Source organism: Notothenia rossii (genome assembly GCF_949606895.1).
Source record: "Notothenia rossii genome assembly, chromosome: 6".
Classification (NCBI taxonomy): Eukaryota; Metazoa; Chordata; class Actinopteri; order Perciformes; family Nototheniidae; genus Notothenia; species Notothenia rossii.
Genome location: NC_136909.1, coordinates 43,954,116 through 43,975,901, shown reverse-complemented (window position 1 = coordinate 43,975,901; position 21,786 = coordinate 43,954,116). Strand labels below are relative to the sequence as shown.

The 21,786-nt window shown below is 41.1% G+C and overlaps 1 protein-coding gene and 2 long non-coding RNA genes across 3 annotated transcripts; 2 read left to right on the top strand and 1 right to left on the bottom strand.

Annotated features, from left to right (window-relative positions):
* Window positions 1–277: 277 nt before the first annotated feature.
* Window positions 278–7,160, bottom strand: LOC307043968 (phosphatidylinositol 4-phosphate 5-kinase-like protein 1). The gene is made up of 10 exons (XM_079688950.1): window positions 7,060–7,160; window positions 6,161–6,357; window positions 6,032–6,082; window positions 5,721–5,875; window positions 3,468–3,592; window positions 3,041–3,075; window positions 2,890–2,945; window positions 2,689–2,801; window positions 2,393–2,555; window positions 278–1,618 (listed from the first exon to the last, which is right to left on the bottom strand). The coding sequence occupies exons 2-10, from the start codon at window positions 6,347–6,349 to the stop codon at window positions 1,204–1,206; spliced, it is 1,302 nt and encodes a 433-aa protein (XP_079545076.1). The 5' UTR covers window positions 6,350–6,357; window positions 7,060–7,160; the 3' UTR covers window positions 278–1,203.
* Window positions 7,161–11,985: 4,825 nt separating this feature from the next.
* On the top strand, window positions 11,986–13,417 carry LOC307043971. The gene is made up of 4 exons (XR_013809487.1): window positions 11,986–12,094; window positions 12,804–12,930; window positions 13,004–13,081; window positions 13,158–13,417. It is a non-coding gene; the product is annotated as an uncharacterized lncRNA (long non-coding RNA).
* A 2,074-nt stretch (window positions 13,418–15,491) lies between these two features.
* Window positions 15,492–16,926, top strand: LOC307043976. Its single transcript, XR_013809491.1, has 3 exons — window positions 15,492–15,802; window positions 16,271–16,343; window positions 16,704–16,926. It is a non-coding gene; the product is annotated as an uncharacterized lncRNA (long non-coding RNA).
* The last annotated feature ends 4,860 nt before the right edge of the window (window positions 16,927–21,786 follow it).

Below are 21,786 nucleotides of genomic sequence, written 5' to 3'. Positions count from 1 at the left end.
TATTCGGACCATGGATTTATCGGATCATACTTCGGGCTCCATGGACTTCATACTTGGACTTCAAAGAAAAAAAACGGTCTTGGTACTGAACTTGAGGTTTCTTAACTCAATGAGGGAGCAATTTAAGCCAGATAACAAAGGTTATCTGCACAATAAGGATAAGTATCCCTGTTGATGGGATGCATGCAGAGCTGTCCATAGATAAAAAGTAATAGGCTATTGTTCCAATTTTAAAAAGCAGAGAAAACAAAAACTGAAGCAGCTTCACACTGGAAAGTATACATGAGAAACGTTTTAATCAACAAACAAAAATGGAAAATTACCAATTAAATTACATTTTTTTCAAACGGTTATTTTGAAAACAAAGATATAATGAAACAGGAGGGAAATCTTGCAAACAGATCAAAAAAGCAACAGGCACAAAACACAATTTATAAAATAAAGGACCCTAAAACCAGTTTCAAACACAGCTAGCATGTTGCTATCGGTAAACTTTTATAAAATGTATATGCAAACACTCAAATAGACAAAACCTATATCAAGGTATTGTTGATGTGATTACATTTAAATGGTGAGGGACAACACAAATCTAATTATGGATAAGGAATACAAAAAAATTGAATTAAAACAAAATAATGCAGCAGGCCCAGAAGGTTTCCCTCTGAATGGTTCAGGGGAAATTAAAGATATGCTGACTCCATAATGAAGGACACCTTTAACCACAGGAACAGGATCAGACTCTTCAGGCACTTCATAACACCAACTGCGAGTTAGTTGGAAAGGCCCCTGAGTACACACACTATTAAAAGTATTTATCAGTGCATGCAGATCAGACTGGCCCATGCAGCCAATACAAAACATTCCCTTTTCACTGCCGTACCCCCGATCTCTGTGCTCTGATCAATTATTCCTCCTACAAAAGGATGTTAACAACAAACTGCTACAACTAAACTGCATACACAATTACATTTCCAGGGACAACAATTTGTTCTGGGTTGTGGTCGCAGTTTAGACACTCAGTTATTGTTCAAAATTGAAACAAAACAAAATGCAACAAAAGTTCTTGCTTTTGAAAGTTTAGGGAACAAAATTATTTGTTTATGCAAAAAACAAAAGGTGATCAGGGCTACAATTGAAGTAGCATTTGAGGAGACAAGTGGGTTCTTATTGAGATAAACTCTGCAGAGCTGCCATGGCATTGTGTCACTGAGAGTGGTCCTGAATCCACTGGCAGAATCTGCGTGAGTATTTGGCAGGGCTGACTGTGGAAAAGGCCCTGCCTGGGTATCGGAGGCTTTTCCACATGTTCTCCAGTCTTTTTTTCCAGCCATAGACAGTGAAAATGTCTATAATGCCCACAAAGTAGCGTTGTTCTGGCCCATCAATCACATGATTGCTATTTTTGCAGTTGGGCAGAAGCCTACGATGATGTTCATGGAACTCCTGCAGTTCAGAGTCAGACCTGGTTTCTTTCTCAGGGCAGCCTATCTCCTGGAGGGGGATCCCTTCCCCAGCTGCTGCCTGGGGCTGGACTGACCCCTCTTCACCCAGGGTCTCCTTCAGTAAAGGTACGGTTGGCGGGTCTGAACCTGTGGGACTATCGTCTAAGTCCAAAGACCTTTAGGAAGGACAGAAAACAATAGAGGTTCAAAAAGGTTGCATCTAAAAAATAAGACACAATATTTGCGTTCACACCGCAGTACTTTTCCCCTCTTTTGTTCCGAAATGTCGCGTTCACACTAAATGTAACTAAATGTAGTTCATGAGAACCTTTTTACCCCCTTTTCCGTCCCTGCTAGAGAGCAGGGACTTTCATGGGAGAAAAAGTTTCCTATGTCTGATTGGCTGGGCGGAATGCAAACCATGCCCCATAAAACTCTGAAAATGTTTTGTGAAGCCGCCATTTTATTATCCTCACATTAGCATTATTAGCATTAGCATTAGCCCAGCGCACAAACGCAGAGAGACTAACTTACGGCAACACAAAAGAAAACATGGGAGCGTTGGAGATGAGGAGGTGTCGGCGTTCTGGCGATTTACTCGGAAGGCTTCAGTAGAAGCTGCTGGGAGTCCCAGCAGCTTCTACTGAAGCCAGTCCCCAACTCCGGGGACTTCCGGCCGGGGACTTCGGGTGGCAGTATACGCCGTGAAGTTGTTTGCGGCCTGCCAGTAAACCCAAAGCAGAAGAAGAAGAAGTGACGTCAGCGGCTTCATTTGCCTAATCCTCCATCAGGGACTTATTCCAGTGTGAACGCGATCTGTACTTAGTTCAGGAGAACTAAAGAGTTCTCCTGAACTAAGTTCTCATGAACCTTTGTGGGAAAAGAACTGCGGTGTGAAAGCGCCTATTGTAATGGACAGCATTTGGTTTGGACTTGCTCAGGAGACATACTTTGTGGTGCGAATAACGAGGTTAGCCAATGAATGCTTCCCGTCCAGCTCGTCTCTGTGCAGAGGCTGCTGGGCCAGCAGCAGACTGTAGTCCAGCACATTGAGCTCTTGAAGGAAGGCAGCGTCCACTTTCACTTGATGGGCAAACCAGGATTTCTCTTGACCTACAGCAGCATTCATTTAGCGTGCCCTTACACAATGTGTTTCACTTTTGTTTTGCTGCTAAAATATACTGAAATAGCTCATCATCATCATCATTCAACATCATCAATTAGAATAGTAATTAAGTGCACTTACCAAATGCAATGGTTTGCCCTTCAAAGTTATTGTCCTTCAACACTTTTATTATTTGTTTCCCGCCTGTGTCAGGGTTAGACCATCTACCCACTTCGCAGCCTTTTATATCATATCTATGAAACCGAAAAATCACAGCGTTCATACACCCATAAAATATATCAGAAATCCATAGAAAACTTGGGAAAAACCTGGAAGCTGTACCTGATATTGATCCTGTCATCAGGGTAAAACAGGCTCTGCATCACAATAAAGTATTTCTGGAGAGCAGACAGAGAACACTGTGTTGTAAACACTGCTATTGTAAGGAAGTAGTTTAAATAATGACCCACTGGTTATTATGTTGATGAAATACCTTTATTTGATTAGGGATAACAATCCTGTGGACACCTGGAACATGTAAAGGACAATATGATATGATTAAATCATATGAATCAGAATCAAGCTTATGCCAGGTTTACACATACAGGGAATTTGCCTTGGTACCTGGTGGTGCGGACATAAACAATTGAAGAAAATAAGTTGCAATAATAGGTGAAAAAAAAAAGAAATACATAAGGATAATAGAAAATAGTATTTTTAATAAACGATTTAGCATTTAAAAAAGGATACTGAAGAAAAGTATTTACACCAAAAAACAAAGACACTTGGGACAATGAAAATATGGCGATATAGAGTGAATTACATTCTAAAGTGGAGGGCTCTGCAGACATGTGTGAACAAATATGTGATATTTCTAAATTAAAATATCCCACTGCAGCATTGTCCTGCGCTTCTCTTACCCAGAAACTTCACCATCAGTGAGTGAGGGTATTTCTCCAGATGGGCCATGTATGCCTGCAGGTTGGACAGCAGGAAGCTGACCTCGCGCTTGCTCTGCGTCTTCAAGAAGAATCTCTTATCATTCCTGAAACCAAGAACAACCTTATCACCAGGCAAGAACCCAACGTTAATATTGGATGATTGTGCAAAAACCCCAGACTACGTCGAAAGGGTTTTTCTTCTACTGACTACACTTTTAAATTCTTGCGATCACCTTGACCCAGCTGGGGAGCGATCAGTCAACTTCACATTTTAGTCACATTGACATAAATCCATGTTCTCGCCAACATATTTCACCAAGGCATTTGTTATTTTTGGCAAGACCAGCAGATTATTTTGTTACATGCTATATATGTGAAAGAGATTGTGTAGATTTAACCTTGCTCACATATCTGCATATATGTACATTCACCGGATCAGTGTAACTCGTTATGTTTGTTATTTCTATTCATACTGGTACATTTTTACATACTTATTTGGACTCTTATTATGCCCGTGTAATGTATATTCCATGTGTATTATCTGTGTTTCTCTCTTGTTCTGTTGCTGCTATGACACCTGAATTAGGGGGATCAATAAACGTCCATCTTGTTTTATCTTAAAGGTGACATGTCATGCTTTTCCGGTTATTACCCGTCCCCTTGTGTGTTATGAAGGTTTTTCTGCATGTAAACGGTGTGCAGAGTCAAAACCCTCAAAGTACACCCTGTAGCGAGTAAAAAACAGAAAACAGAAAATACCTCCCCAAAATGCCTAGTTGGTGAAACATCATCATGACATGATCATCCATTTGATTCTTCCGGGTACGTGCTTACGAAAGCACGTACCCGGAACTAAATGGGCCAATCCGTGGAGCCGTTACGTTACGTCCGCTGAGCCGTTACGTTAAGCCCCCGCTGATTGGTCCAAATTGACCAATCCACACACACACTCAGTGCAGGCAGCCCTGCTGATTTCTGCTCCGTGCTGCAGGCTGATAACAGACAGTTGGGATCGCGCGCAATTCTTTCTGCAGACCCATTCTCACAGCGTTTATCAACCTATAAACCTTTTACTTACTCAATATCAAGCCACACTTATTGCTTTATTTAGGCTGTGACTTTGTGTGTGTTCAGGTTGAGTTTGGCTGTGTTTGGCTGTGTATCACTAAACAAGGAAATCAAGGAGGTGGGGAGCTGCAGCGACATACTTTACAGAGATGCTGTATGCGAAACCAATGTGAGTTTGGAAAATTGCATAGTATTTTTCTATTTTAGTATACCTCAACAATGGAATTATGATCAGTGGAAATGGCCATGACACCTCTCCTTTAAGTAAAACTCCCAGCAAACAGTCAACAGGAAACATGGCCGAAACAATGAGACTTCAAACTAATACAAATTGAAAATCAGTCTAGTTGGCTCCTATTTTACAAATCTTAAAGAATATACTTGGAATCCTTTGGATCAGCTCTTTAGTGCTGACTAGAACAGATGCTCAGTGGTGGTGCCATGTAGGAACATTTAAAAAAGGAAGGTGCTTCTTGCCTCCACAATTGTATTTATCTATTTATCCATCTATTCATCTATATTTATTTTCTATTGAAATGTTCTTGCGCAGGCCTTCCATGTTTTTGAGGAACCACGCACAGAACAACCCAGATTGACAACATTCACAAACAGCCCTCTCACAACCCACCCTCTCCACCTGGCTAAAGGCTAAACTTTGGCAGCAGAGGTCGGAAGTAACTAAGTACATTTACCTAAGTACTGTAGTACAATTTAAACTAAGTCATTCAAACTAGCTGCACCTTTACCAGCTTTGATAACACTTAAATGCATCATTAATTATAAAACATATCATATATATTATTCTGAAATGGACCAATCTGCACAATGACTACTTTTACTTTCGCTACTTTCACTATATTTTGATGATAATACTTTTCTTTTACTTGAGTAACATTTGGATTGCAGGACTTTTAATTGTTAAAGAGTATTCCTATACTCTGGTACTTCTACTTTCACTCAAGTACAAGATCTGAGTACTTCCCCCCCCCCCCCCACTCCCCTCTGATTGGCAGTGAAAGTTTGACGTGGACGTGAATCAATGTAAATACTGGGCTATAATTGAGACATGTGAGTTTGTTTATGTGCATGCTCTTGTACTTGAAGACAAGGGTGTTAGGATGAGATAAAGATAGACTAGACTGTGTAATCGAAGATTACACTTACGTGACAAAGAAATCTGCCTTGCTCTTGGAGTTACTGACAAACTGGAGGTAGCATTGGTCTGAGCAGAGGGAGTTCATGTACTCCTCCTCTGTGATGTCCAGAGAACGCCTCTGTTGAGCAAACACTGATGCTGCAAATGTCTGCATCTGAAAACCCTGCAAGGCAAGGAGAGGTGTCTGGGTAATGTCATAGTATTAGAGATGGTTGAGAGATATTCTTAGAAGGAGCAACTGAAACTCTGAGAACATTATGAACATATGAAAACTCGATAAAGCTTTAAAAAATGCTGTTATTAAAAAATGCCCACTCACCTCATGAGTTTGAGTTTCCTCTGCCGCGAATTGTTCAGCTGCAGGTGTATCCTGTGCAAAAGGTTTTCCTGAGTGAATTTACATCTACAAAGTGTCATGTTTGGGGCCTTAAATCAAACGGCTCTTCACCTGGCCTGATGTGTCCATTGTGGTCTGTATTGAAGAATGCATGCCTTCTTTTATCATGGATGTCAGTTGGTAAAACTCATGCTCTGGGTTGATCTCAAACACCCCCACCATCCTCCAGCGCTGTCTCAGACGCCACCAGCGTCCCCGCCTGGCAGCTCTGGAGGGGCCAGCAGCTTTTCTGTCTTCCATCTGTGACACTGGGGTATTCCAATACAGTTAATTGCTCACATAAACATGTCTAAAGTATATGATCATGTGCCAAGAGCAACGTGTTTAAATGTTTTAAAAAGCATGGGCTGCAGTGATGTCAATGTATGTGTCACAACCAATGTTCTGGGATCCAGCATAAAATAAGACAGGTTCATTTGTATCCCTCCACAAGAGTTGTCCAACAGGTTTTAAATAGTTGACAATAAAAGCATGTAAAACCAGTTTCACATGACAAAAACAAAGACCAACCAACAACCCTCTTGTTTGAAGACTTGTATCTGTTTTGGACATCAGTCTGCCGTGGTCACATGTATGTGTTGTTTAGGTTTGTAATTCATGAATATACGAAGACAAGTTTAATTTGAATACAAAATAGCTGATTATCATAGAGCGTTGTAGCATTTTTAGCATTGAGACTACAAATCCGACTTTCCAATGTGCTGGTGCAAATAAGTGTGCACCACCACATGTGGAATTCTGGCTTGTAAAAAGGGAATTAAAAAGACATAATTTAGGTTTTAAAACAGTCGCACTTAGAGTTGGTTAAGGTGACAGACAACACCATACTAGCTAAAAAAGCATAATCACAAGCTCAAAAAACGAAAAGTCTTTAGTTCTGGTGATGAGTCTAGTTTCTACACGATTCTGAAAAGCTAAATCACGCTACAATAAGCTCAAATAGCTCTTACCTGGGTTCTTGCTTGTGGTAAAAAACACAGCAAATGGTTGAAACGTCTGAAGTGAGCCTTGTCTTTGTTTTTATGATGTTCCCTCCCTTTCATGAATACGGCCAACACATTCCAGAAAGGTTAGGCAAGCTCACAGGGTGTGCCACATGAGGGAAGGTGTGTTACGTAGGCGTTTCTGCACTGAAACCTGAGGAGCAACCACCTCAACCGCACATTTGTGTAAAAACAAAAAAAAGTGACAAATGAATAACGGTTAGTCCAACAGAAAGCAAAGACAACACTTCATAAAATGCACAATGACTCATAGCACCAGTCACTGTGCTACTTTCTGTTGCTGCTGTATTTCTGTATGTTGGTTCCATGTGTTACTGTAGCTCCTCTGGACCATCGCTGCTCTCCCTGAGAGACGACTGGACCTCAGAAACAGGGTGGGTATTCCCTGAGCCATAATCATAATTAAAGTGAACAATTAGCCAATACTTGTTATCATATTTAATATATCAGGTCAGGTGCAAGCAGCAATGTAGCCCAAATTGACTGATCTTTTTGTTCTATGAAAGTCGGCAACAGGTGACACGTAATTAACATGTTTATGTTAACAAGGGATCAAATGATTATGATTAAATGATTATATAACGTGAAAGGAGAATGACCACCTGACTCAGCAGGTCCTTTCCAGTAAACCTGCTGTATACCAGCCTTGAGGTCATGGTTTGGTGTTACAGCACCTTCCTCCCGTCATGTTTATCAGATGCCCAGTGAGGGGATTGGAGGCTCGTGTTGACAGAACACCAGCTCATTTTAAATTCATTTCTTTTCAGATAATGTTTATATTCTAAGCTGTCCTGGTCTAGAAGTGTTCCAGGATCAATCATTCATATTGTATTATTTCATGCAGCATAATGTTTGTCTGTTTGTGTCCTCAGGCTCTCTGTCCCGACTGACATCACATACTGACATCTACCAAGCTCTTGCCTTATAGAGAAGCGAGAGGTCAATGTCAAATAATCAATTTAGTTCATCAAAACAGCAACTTAATAAATTGTTGATGAATAAATTAGCTTTGTAATATGTATTTGTTAATGCATTCCTCAGAGTTTTTTCATGTTCAATTTTAAGTCCATAACATTAATGTTAAGTTATATATGACACCTACTGTATACACAAGTTATTGAGCCGTTTCCGCTCTACATCCTGAACTCCTCCCTTCGATGCAATGCACTTCCGTTTTGGCGGACTGGGTTTGTTTTGCTAGCTAGCTCCGTTGTGCCGACAAAGCACTGATATCGCAGAGACAAAGAGGATATAACAATTACAACATGAAGAAAAGTGGTTCGGGAACTACGTGTGCGGTAGTTGGTTGCAATCACTCGAGAAAGCACCTGAACGAGTGGTTAGATAGAGAGTGCTACGACCACAAACCAGCACCCAGCACCCAGCCATGTTGTTCATTAAATACAGATAAACACAACAAATACTGCATGCATTGTATTTTTTAATATTATATATGAATATTTTCATAGTGATGTAATTGTGTGGGCTGCTTTTATATTTTAATTTGTAATACCTGTTAGGATTAAACATGTGATCTTTCTTGTTGAAGCCATTTCTTTAGTTTCCTCTCAACAATTAATTCATTCAGTGTTATTTATGTACAGTATGAGCTTAATATGAATGATGAACTGTGTTAAAAGAAATTGTAGCACTCTAAGGAACATATGAAATGCAATAATGCAATAACAGTGCAATAATGAAATTAAATTACATCAAACTTTATTTTCACTCAAACAGTACAGGCACATATGATATATTGCACAGCATAAAGAGATCATGTAAATTGTGCATTATGTAAACAACAGACAACTGTTGGCTCCTGTGGGCATGACCTAAATAAGGCAGTTTATTTTGGTTTTATGCTGGGCCACGTCGTCATGTTATCCTCCAAGTTTTGCACTGAATTCGGGTGGGGGAGAGTAACGCCATCTCCAGTCAAAGAAGTAGAATCGTGTTCCCAAGCTAGCATCACTGTTAGCATCGAAATCGCTGTGTTTACACCAGTGCCCGTCTGACTGTTTACATCGGTTTACACCGACAGACGCTGTGCAAAAGATTTCCGGCGGAAATGAAGTGCATTTGTGTAGTGTCATGGCGCTACCCGTGTTTTGGCGCGTAAACTTGTCTATATGAACTCCTCTTATTTGCTCAAATTCCATCAGTAATGTGTTTTAACGTCAGAATACAATGTCAAAAGGCTGAGTGAGGACATTGAGAATGGGCCAATGTCCATTCAAGTGTCTAAATTGCAAGGACACACACTACCATTCCTAAGTTGGACTTATAGGACTTATACGGTCGTGACTCTTTGTCTTTAAGAGTCACCAACATTCGGCTGGGGCTTTCCCTTGACTTTGTTTGTTTCACTTTCACATCCCATTTCTTTGGAAAGGCTGATATAATAGAAAATAGAACACATGTTGAAACTGCATGACATCCGAACATGACTCCATAAATATAGAACTGGACTTTAATCAAAGTTATGCTGTAATATGTCTTTACTGAGGACTTTTCTTTGTCCAAATGTGCTGTTAAATCAGATGCACACTTCCTTAAAAAGGCCAATGTTTCCAGTTTCCTTTGAAAGTACTCTTATATTTCCCAAATGAAAATAAATATTAATGCTGTCCTCGCAAAAGAAAGAACCAGTAAGATTGGACTCGTTTTGTAAAAAAAGTGAAAAGAAATGTGCACGTATGTAAACATGAATACGTTTATAAGCAATCAAATTTTAGTAACGTACTTATCAGAAAACCTTTCTAAGACTGACTAGCTTCACTCTTTATGCAGAGCGAGGGGGGCCCGCAAACCAAAGTTTGCTTAGGGCCCCCAAAAGTCTAGGGCCGGCCCTGCATAACACGGCATAACACCGGAGCCTCGCTGCGGGGAAACTTTGGCGATGTTCCGAGTTTGTTCTAATCTGTCAAAATGAGGGACTGCTTTCAGATTTTTCCGTCATTGTTAAAAAAAATCCGTCATAGACGGAAAATATTCGGTAACACAACCTCTGATGCAAACTTTGAGACCGGAAATACTGTTTTCACCCCAAGCTGTTGCCTGGCAATGCAATTCTGTTGATAGTTATTTCATATCGCATTAACACCATATCCCAACGTGCATTGCGGCTAAAACATCCAATACCGAGCTTCAACCATAGCTGAGGATCTTGGGTAATCAGTTCAGTGCCTGTGTATAGCACGTCTGTTTCCAGTGACTTTATTTTGAAATTCAGTTCCTAACGGACGGCAAAAAAGCCAGATATTATAGAATCAAACAAATAAATAAAAACAAGAATAATTGTGTGTTATTGTTGAGTAAATAACAGTGTGTTATTTAGAAAAGAATAACAAATTAGATTAAAAAATACAGATTTCAGTATTCTGAGGCTCTGAGCCCTACATGATTTAAAATAAAAACAATAATCGTGGCTTGATATTGAGTAAGAACACGTTTTTATGAACCACACAGCTTCCGTTCTTCCAGGACCCGACCGAACAAAAAGACGTGGTGCAGACACGAAACATAATACCAATAGAAATACATTGCTTTTAAAATCGTTCTGTGTGACACGAAAAAAAGGGGGAAATCGTGTTGGTTAACACGAATCAATAGATTAAATGTTGTGACTATAACACGAAATGCCGTGAGACTGGGTTGCTCATTGGGATGTATTTTAACACCAGGACCTGGCAACATGCACAGAGACGGTACTGTCTTACATCAAATACTGTATTGACAATGTCACTGTGGAAAACAGCTTCAAGGTTTTCCCGAACCAGAAACCCTGGATGACTGACCGGGTCCTCTTGCTCCTCAAGACCTGGGACCCTTCAGGTCAGGGGGCGGAGCTTTACAGTGCTGCTCGAGCCCACCTGAAGAGAAGAATTAAACAAGCCAAGACAGACTACAAAAGGAGGATAGAGCCTGTGAGGTTGATACCTCACAAGCAACAACCCAAGGCAGGCGTGGCAGGGCATTCAGAACATTACCAACAACAGTGGGGCTGAACTGCTTTTTTGCTCGCTTCGAGACACCACAGCAGCAATCAGCCACACCACCCCAGCCCCCACCAGCCTCTAGCACCCCCTCGCTCACTGTAGAAGAGCATGATGTGAGACGGGTGCTCAGAGCAGTGAACCCAAGGAAGGCTGCTGGTCCTGATGGAGTACGGGAAGGTGATCAGAGCGTGTGCCAACCAGCTCTCACAGGTCTTCACCAGCATTTTTAATCTCTCCCTGAAACACGCTTTTCATCCCACCTCGCAGCCACAGCCACTATCATTCCTGTTCCAAAGAAAGCAGACGGCCTTAATGACTGCCGTCCTGTTGCACCAGTGATTATGAAGTGCTTTGATAGGCTGGCGCTACATCACATTAAGTTCTGCTTCCTTCCCACCTTCAACCCACACCAGTTTGCCAACAGAGCAAACTGATCCACTGAAGATGCCATACACCCATACACGCACGACAGCAGTCCAGCCCACCCGAAAACATAATTGTCAAGTTTTCTGACGACACCACTGTGGTGGGTCTCATCTCAGGAGGAGATTAGTCGGCCTACAGGAGTGAGGTCCTGAGGCTCAGCGTGGTGTTCAGGGACCAACCTGACCCAAAATGATTTATTTTGGTTTACCACGAAAACCAAATAAATCATTGTGGACTTCAGGAGGAACAGCACCGGCCTCGCTCCCCTCTACATTAAGGGCGAGTGTGTGGAGAGTCATAAGCCAAACATGTTCTCTCTCTTTGATTCTGGGAAATAGGCTTCTTGGAGGAAAAAGGAAGGGACAAAGAAAGTGAAAGTAATCTCGGATGTCAAACTATTGTGTCATGTGTGGCCAGTGTATAAAAGGCAGTTGTTCTTGTGCTGTACTGCATCAGGAGTCTCCACTGAAGGAAGAGCTTAACCTCTGTACAGGCATCCACCATGCATTCAGCGCTCCCTGCCTTGCTCTCCTGCCTGCTGGTCCTCTATGCACAAGGTACTGTAAGAAGATCCATGTTCTGTAAATATCATGTCATGTTATGCAGCTTACAGCCCACTTTAGTACAGGAGCTGAACTGTTTTAACACGCTCATCCAGCTTGTAACTGTATATTTATTTATTTATGTTTAAGTGTGGCATCTTTTATTTCTCAAAATGTTAGCTAAACATAAATGTACCAGTTTGTTTAAAGTTGGGTTTGGGGTTACATAGTTGCAACACAAATAAAGGAAACTTTGGGAATGTCTGTGTTATTTCAAAAATGTCAATGTTTATTAATGTAGAACCATTAACAGGGAACGGATGATTCAAACTAATTAAGTTATATTATAATTATTACAGATAAAATATTTTTTTATTGTGCGCAGGAGATTCAATAGTTTTTCTCAAAGTCAGAATTATTTTATTGCATTTATGTATATGATATTTGCCGCATTATTTCATTTTATTTATAGGAAACAAATGTTTGTCTTTCAATCTTTGAACATTATGGTAACCAAATGTCACAATATAGTATTATTTAAAATAATCATTAGATGTTCCTGGCTGAGTCTGCTGACTGACTGAAGAGATGACATTATTATTACTTTGTCTGACCAGTGCAGTTAACATACCGTTTCATTCTGTAATACACATGCCTACAGGGGCAATTTTTTGTTCAGTATCCCCTGCACCACATGATAACGAATTATCTTTTCTTCCCACAGGGCATCCAGTAAACAGATCCAATACGTGCAAGTGTTTTAAGTTTGCCGGCAAGATCAACAAACAGCAAATACAGGGGGAGCCAGTCATACATGAGCCCAGTAACTTCTGTCCACGCACAGAGATTATGTGAGTAATCAACTGAATAAAGCCAAATATACATTGCATTCCCTTTTTCTAACACGGCTCTTCTCTCTCCCAGTATTTTGACAGCAAATAAGGATAAATGTGTTAATCCACAATCACCACTTGGAAAGCTAATTTTGAAAAACAAAAACAGGTAAGATCAGTTGGCCTGCTCTAACTTCAGAAAATCATAACTAATCATTTACTAATAGTGTCATATGTTTATTCAGGCATGGGAAAAATCGAGCTGAAAGCACGGCAGCTTCCAGTCACACATCATGGAGCTCAGCGGGACTCTGAGACTGAGACTCTGCACAGAGGATCACAGAAACACTGTTGCCTTAATAGAAAGAGTTGTTCATGGTCATTGTCTTTGTCATGTAAATACAGTTGGTGTGAAGAAATGATTAAACTATCAACGTCTTCTGTTTCTGCCATTTTAACTTAAACAGTCTTTTTAAATTAAAGAAACACACCTGATTGGACTGAATCTGTTTCATTCTGCCTCATGTTTGTTAACACAACACAGCCTGAGACTTCCACCAGGCAACTAATAGTCTTAGAGCTGTCATGAAGTATGTGGACACCCACCTGTCATAGTTCAACATAACTTTAGTTACAGCTTTATGTCAGATTGATATATTTCATCAACTGTCATATTCTGCCCTCCTCAGATCACACGTTCAGAATAAGCTGAAGGTTATGAATCGTGTGCAAAATAAATAGCCTACAGACCATATACTTCCAAAACATGTCGCTCATTGTTTCTGATACAGCACATAGCTCAACATGTTCTTTATTCAGTGTTTACAGAGCCATTATATGTATTATATATATAACAACTTTACTCTTAGTCCCTCCCGTAGACATCAGGCTGAATACACAAACACACTGAGGGAGGGGATTCAGCTAGCGACTGTAGCCTCATCCCAATACCCCTCCTCGACTCCTCTCGGGACTTGACCCGGAAATTGATCAAGACACGCCATGTTGAAGGACGTCCCTATAGAGTGGCGAAGTCACGCCCACTTACTTCCGCATCATGGGACCTTATTTCGGAAAAATAATACTTTGAAGTCAATGGAGAGAGAAAACTTATCTTTTGATCCCGTTTGAATTGTGCCATGAATTACACATATGATGTTTGTCAATCTTAAAAAATCATTTCCATGTCAAAAAAGTCGCAGTTTTTCGTAAAACTGTTGAAATGTGAGACTATGAAAAATACGCAACTAGAAAGACTACAAATCCCAGAGTTGCGTAAGTGATGTCATAACTGTTTTCCTCCACTAAGAGATAGCTAAGATCAGCGCCATATAGATAGAATCTATCTTTATGCCAGTGCCAGTGCCTCACCAGCCATGAACCTCACTGCAGAAGCTTATATATAGACATAGTTTTCTGTGCCCCATCACTTTTGTACATATAGAAAACGCCACTGGAGATGAGCCGTTTCCGCTCTACATCCTGAACTCCTCCCTTCGATGCAATGCACTTCCGTTTTGGCGGACTGGGTTTGTTTTGCTAGCTAGCTCCGTTGTGCCGACAAAGCACTGATATCGCAGAGACAAAGAGGATATAACAATTACAACATGAAGAAAAGTGGTTCGGGAACTACGTGTGCGGTAGTTGGTTGCAATCACTCGAGAAAGCACCTGAACGAGTGGTTAGATAGAGAGTGCTACGACCACAAACCAGCACCCAGCACCCAGCCATGTTGTTCATTAAATACAGATAAACACAACAAATACTGCATTCATTATATTTTTTAATATTATATATGAATATTATCATAGTGATGTAATTGTGAGGGCTGCTTTTATATTTTAATTTGTAATACCTGTTAGGATTAAACATGTGATCTTTCTTGTTGAAGCCATTTCTTTAGTTTCCTCTCAACAATTAATTCATTCAGTGTTATTTATGTACAGTATGAGCTTAATATGAATGATGAACTGTGTTAAAAGAAATTGTAGCACTCTAAGGAACATATGAAATGCAATAATGCAATAACAGTGCAATAATGAAATTAAATTACATCAAACTTTATTTTCACTCAAACAGTACAGGCACATATGATATATTGCACAGCATAAAGAGATCATGTAAATTGTGCATTATGTAAACAACAGACAACTGTTGGCTCCTGTGGGCATGACCTAAATAAGGCAGTTTATTTTGGTTTTATGCTGGGCCACGTCGTCATGTTATCCTCCCAGTTTTGCACTGAATTCGGGTGGGGGAGAGTAACGCCATCTCCAGTCAAAGAAGTAGAATCGTGTTCCCAAGCTAGCATCACTGTTAGCATCGAAATCGCTGTGTTTACACCAGTGCCCGTCTGATTGTTTACATCGGTTTACACCGACAGACGCTGTGCAAAAGACTTCCGGCGGAAATGAAGTGCATTTGTGTAGTGTCATGGCGCTACCCGTGTTTTGGCGCGTAAACTTGTCTATATGGGGACGATAGGTTGGGACGTGGGCGGGGCGTTGTCAGGAGTTCAACCAAGCCCCCAGGAAGTGCACCGGACTCAGATGAAAATATTCTTGCTGGCCAAACGGCGGTACTACACTTTGGTTGCCAGGCCCGGAAACACTTTTTCCCATTGACTAACATGGGGAAAGAATGGTCTGTAAATCGTTGGATAATTTTTTTTAAACTAAATAAACTACCCAGTATGAACACTTGTATAGCCCTTATTAAAAACATTCGTTCCTCAAGTTGTAAAAATGTGCTAATAACGTTATTCTGAGGGTTATTTCCCTCTGCATTATGAACGCGCCTCTAACCCACGGGACTGCGCCGCCCGGCACGTTCATGTGATGTGACGTGTCACATCACATGAATCAACAACTTTGACAGTTTGCTCCAAAAGGTAAGAGACGGAAACATATGGATTTTGTAACCTGCCTCCTTAATGTCTGTATGTAATGTGACATGTTCTCATATAAAATAGTAAAATAAGCCAAACTACTCAACAGCAACCGCTACTGTGGCTAAGCTAATGTTGGGTGTTTGCTCAGTAGTTTTCCATACTTTTCATAGTTAACCAAAATGCTAGAAATGTATACATGCCAGCAGTTCTGCAATGTTAACTCTGTATGCATTAGCTAACTTTCTAGAAACCATGCAGACTTTGAATTTATAATTCGTTTTATATATTTTTTTTAATTTAAAATCTATAAATGTGAGATGAAAAAACTAAAAATGACATATCTTTGTCACAACAAATGTCCAATGTAATGTCCCTACCATTGTAAACGACGATGCATACAGAATCTTCAAGAACACATATTATTTTTAAAGAGGCGTGAAGAGCTAATAATTTGTACTTTATTAATAGATGGCAGAAATAGCCGGATCAACATCCAATCCAATCCTGAAGGAGAGTTGGCAGCCTGCCATACTTGGACAAGGTGCTGTATAGTTCTTAAAAGCATTTGTATTCATTTTGTTTCAGTAATTTGTTGATTGCATACCCTTTAATTTCATATGTACCTTATTTTTACATCTGATAAGTGAAATCAGTTGATTGTGACCTTATCACAAAAAGTCAGTGACTTAATACATCCTGCTTCGTAATAATGCATGCAATCGTTATGAGTCATGCATTCATTCATGTAATATTCAGTGCTTGAATTGGGCCGGTACTCACGTACGCAGTACCGGCACTTCTGATTTTTACCCATGTGGTACCGGCACTTCTTACTGAGTACCGGTGTTACAGTATAAATTGATTCATGACAACTGGCGACATTCTATTATTTTCGTCATAGGAATCCGGGGCGTGTACATTGAGGACCCATTGTTGACTTACCAGGAAAGAAACATCGTTTGTCGTTTACGTTCATCTTTTGCTATATCTGCCTTCCTAAGATCACTTTGCTGCACATTCAGTATTCGTATGTGAGGTTGTGGGTGAGAGTCCGATATCGTGACGCTTACAGGGAGGTATCGAACATTACAAAGTAGGGGACTGTGTGGATGCCTGTTCAAAACATTGCAAACTTCAATAAATCATTTAAATTATATTATTTGTTTCCGACCTTCATTTGTTCATCGTTCTTAATGTGATGTATAGTAGCTTTGATAGCTGTCCATACCTTCAGACAGCCTAAAAGTAAAACACAAGTTGTTTATTCACAGCCCGAACGCTCATCGAGATGACTTGATCAGTCATGACAACTTGTGATCAGCTCCGATTAAATTGTGATATCAATTCTGTATCTAACCTCCAGGGAGCACGTTTATTTTATGAAATACCTGTATCCCTCTCATCACAACAAGACTACACTGTGCAGGAAAAACAATTACATACATGAAAATAACCTTGATGCATGGGAATTAAACACACAAACTAACAGATAAATCATCAGAAGAAGGCAGAGAGGAAGTAAATAACAACAGGAACATGGAAGGCAGACAGAATTGCTTAGACACGGGTGTCACATGAAATTTAAATGTTCTGGAAAGTTCCTTATACAGCTTTAGCCTTTTTTATCTCACGAAGTCCCAAAGTGACACACACTAAACAGTCTGGGGTCATGGTCCTTGTCATTTGCTTTTGTCTTCCCATAACAACATGTCCAAGATGTCCATGTGTCAGGCTAAAACATGTGACAGAACTAGCTAGATTTGGAAAGGTTTTTTGTTGCTAAAGTTTATATTCAAGCCATTTCCTGTAAGAATAAAAATGCTTACATGACATGTCATTTGTTAAACATTAAGCTGTCTTCGGCTCTTTTCTGATGTAACAAATGTAAATGTCCCCTCTGTGGGACGAATAAAGGTATTCTGATTCTGATTACATTTAACCTGTTGTGGAAACATTTCTTGATGAAATTGATATGAAACAAATGCCATAAATATTGCTGTGACACATGGTGTCACATCGGGACTTTAACCCTAAACATTCACAGTAAACCCGGAGTGACATATATGCACAATTAGAAATATGATTATGGTCTGTTCAGTTAATTTAGCTGATTCAATTATATTTAGTTAACATATGCTTTATTCTTCAATTCATAGTATGTTCAAACAAATGCAAACCAAAACATCATCCTTGTTAATTAAGTTATAAATAAGAGTTACTTTACCATTAAAGCCCAGATATTTGACACTAGGGAGGTTACTTGTCAGAAATGTGTCTATTTAGTCTAAATGACGTTCCCCTTAATTTCCCCAAAAGTAGAAATGGGTCCGGGTTCTTATGGGTTAAACGTATAGGCTTAAAGGCATAATAGAACTACCGTATTATATGTATTCAACTTGTGCCCCGCTGGACTTACTTTTCTGTGGTTTACTGTAGAAGTTGTCGATACTTCTTAATACATGCATGTGTGTATGTACAAGGAATACACAATGCATAGGTAAGTGGTGGCTTTATTTATGACCACAGCATGAACAGTGAACATGTACGTTGCATGCCGACTAACAACTGAATGCCTATTATCTTAACACGTCACCGGGTGGCGCACCATATACGGTGGCCTGCAAAGGACAAACTTAATCATATGAGAATGATCTACATCCCTTCTCTTTAGCTGATGTTTCTATCTGAAAGTAAATAACATTTAAGGCAGAGGATATTGAACATTCCTTTAGCATTTGGTGACACAAACAATAAACCATTACTAAATACCTTACCAGGTAACAGGAAAAGGAAATGACTAAACATATCACTTTAACAAGATTGTCCAACAGTGTTACTGCACATATTTAGGGTTTGGTTTGCATGTGCGACCTGATAGTGTTATGTATGGTGTGTCACTGTTGTTGCAAGGGAAATGTGATGTGTGTCTTGGTTGTGAAGGGGAACTGTTCTGTGTCAGCCTGCTGTTTCTCTCAGGTGTTTGTGGTGTGTGGAGTACACAGTCCATCATAGAGGGGTCAGTGTTTTGAGGGTCGAAATCTTGAGGCTGCTGTTGCTGGAGCAACGGCTCGAGAACAGGAATGATGTGACGACGATTCCGTCTGTATGAAGTCCCGTTGGCTTGGATTATGTAAGAGCGTGGTTTCTCGCTCACGTCCTTGACAACGCCAAGCCAATCGTATCCTTTTGGGGTCTGCATCCTGATCACTTGTCCCTCTGCCAGGGGTTTTAGAGGAGAACTTGAGATGTCATAGTGGCGCTTTAAGATGAGCCGCTTGTTGAGGAGTTGTGTTCTGATTAGTTGTGCATCTTTTGGGTTTGGCTGTAACAGTTTGGTGCTCACAGGGATGGCTGCACGTGTTTGTCGCGACATCAGGCGTTCAGCAGGAGAGCCTAACGTCAGATCACGGGGAATGTTTCTGAGATTTACCAGGTTGAGGAAGACATCTGTGCCATCTCTGTGTGAACGTTCCATCAGCTGCTTTGCACTGCGAACTGCTCTCTCTGCTAGTCCGTTTGACTGTGGGTATTCAGGACTGCTAGTGATGTGAACAAAGTCCCACTGTTTTGCAAAGTCCTTGAAATGCTGACTGGCGTACTGTCCAGCATTATCAGAGATGAGTGTGTGTGGTGTGCCGAAAACAGAGAAATGTCTCTTCAATTTAGTTATCACAGTTGATGAGGTCACATCCCGGAGAAGGTCGATTTCAAACCAGCCAGAGTATGAGTCAACAAGCACCTGATACCGTTTTCCATGCCACTCAAAGATGTCTGTTGCCACTGTGGACCATGGGAGATCTGGCACAGGATGAAGCTGGAGGGGCTCCTTTTGCTGATGGGATCTGGTGCTGTTGCACACCGCACATGAAAGCAACTCCTCAGTGATGTCTCTAGACATTTCTGGCCAAAAGATGATGCTTCTTGCTCTGCGTTTGGTTGCTTCAATGCCGGGGTGCCCTCTGTGCACTATTTTGATGTACTCTCTGTGCAGGGACTGAGGAATGACAGTTTTGTGGCCTTTCATGACAATTCCCTCTTCTACTGTCATTTCATCTCTGTAGGGAAAGAAGAGACGGACAGCAGGTTGGAGCTGATTCTGTCGGATGGGCCATCCTCTATTAATGACTGCACTGAGGGCTTGCAGATCTTCGTCCTCTGCTGTGTGCTTTCTGAGTTCTTCCAAGCGGGCTGTGGAGATGTAGCTCACAGACATAACTTCATAAGCATCATTTTCAGCAGGGCTTTGAGATGTTTGTGTGGTTGGGGCACGTGAAAGTGTGTCTGCTACATACATATACTTGCCCTTTTTGTACACCAAACTGATGTCGTAGCTCTGCAGCCGGAGCAACATTCTCTGCAGACGGGCAGGGGCTGTGTGGATGGGCTTCTTTAAGATAGTCACTAAAGGTTGGTGGTCAGTCTCCACCACTACAGGCTTTCCATACACATAGTCTTTGAATTTTGTACAGGCAAACACGACAGCTAGCAGTTCTTTTTCAATTTGTGCATACCTTGTCTCCGTGTCAGTGAGGGTGCGTGATGCAAACGCTACTGGCCTGTCATCTTGCATGCACGCTGCTCCAAGTCCGTAGCATGACGCATCACAGGTGAGCGTGACTGGTCTTCTGACATCATAGTATGACAGGACAGGTGGACTTGATAAGCATGATCTAAGAAGGTCAAATGCATCCTGATGCTGCTGGAACCAACACCATGCAGTGTCCTTGTGGATGAGTTTTCTCAGTGGTGCTGCGATGTCGCTGAAGTTCGGGATGAACTTGCCGAGGTAGTTAACCATACCGAGGAAACGCTGTAGTGAGACAACGTCTGTGGGGACTGGCATGTTAGTGATTGCATCTGTCTTAGAAGGGTCTGCCTTTAGGCCTTCACTTGTGAAAATGTGACCTACATATCCTACATAATCCAGGCGAAACTTGCACTTGGCTGGATTCAGCTTTAGGTTGACTTCTCTCACTCGTTCCAGCACCTTCTTGAGGTTGGCATCATGCTCAGCAACTCCGCGGCCACCAATGATGATGTCGTCAACGATGACAGAACATGGGTAACCTGCAAATAGCTGTTCCATCGAGCGTTGAAATACCTCACTAGCAGAGCTAATGCCGAAGGGCATCCTTAGGAATCTGTACCGCCCAAATGGAGTACTGAAGGTTGTCAACATGGAGGATTTCTTGTCGAGACGTATCTGCCAGAAGGAGCTTTTAGCATCTAGCACAGAAAACACTTTTGCTCCTGACATCTGTGCTGCAACTTCTTCTACTGTTCTCATAGGGTGATGTGGTCTTTTCAGTGCTGTGTTGAGGTCTTGTGGATTGATACACAGTCTTATTTCCTGCTTGTCTTTTTTGTGTGCTGCCACCATAGATGAGACCCAGTCTGTGGGCTCAGTAACTGGTATAATGACACCTATGTTTTGCATGCGGTTAAGTTCAGCTTTAACTCTGTCTTGCATTGCAATAGGAATGCGGTGGGCAGGTCTAACCACAGGTTGTACACTAGGATCAACTGTCATGGAGTAAGTGATTGGTAGTTCTCCAAGTTCATCATCAAACAGGTCTTTGTACTGCATGAGTGTCTGTGTGGTGAAATCCGTGTTGCTTTCCGTAGTGATCTGGTGGACATCTTTGCTCAATGTGACAATTCCCATGTCCACGCATGCCCGAAATCCCAGTAGTGGCTGCACATCTTTGTTCACTATGAAGAAAGGCAACGAATGGTGCTGCTCCTTTAAGCAGCAAGGCAGTGTGGCCAGGCCTTTGGTCTCAATCCTGCTTCCTCCATAAGCAACAAGGTTTATAGCAGTCTCTTGCTTCACAAGTTGCTCGCCATTGGTCACTTGTGTGAACGTTTCTTGAGACAACACATTGCATTTAGCTCCTGTGTCAACTTTCATTTCAGTTGTTATGCCATTAATGTGAATTGTAACAAATCCTTCTTCTTTGTCTTTAGCTTGAGGATTAACACTA

Excerpts from the sequence above, each read along its gene's own strand:
- LOC307043968 (XM_079688950.1), bottom strand. The coding sequence starts at position 6,349 with ATGGAAGACAGAAAAGCTGCTGGCCCCTCCAGAGCTGCCAGGCGGGGA. Across the intron at positions 3,593-5,720 it reads AAGGCAGATTTCTTTGTCAC|GAATGATAAGAGATTCTTCT; the intron begins GTAAGTGTAATC and ends TCTTGGTTTCAG. Across the intron at positions 2,802-2,889 it reads GATGACAGGATCAATATCAG|ATATGATATAAAAGGCTGCG; the intron begins GTACAGCTTCCA and ends TCGGTTTCATAG.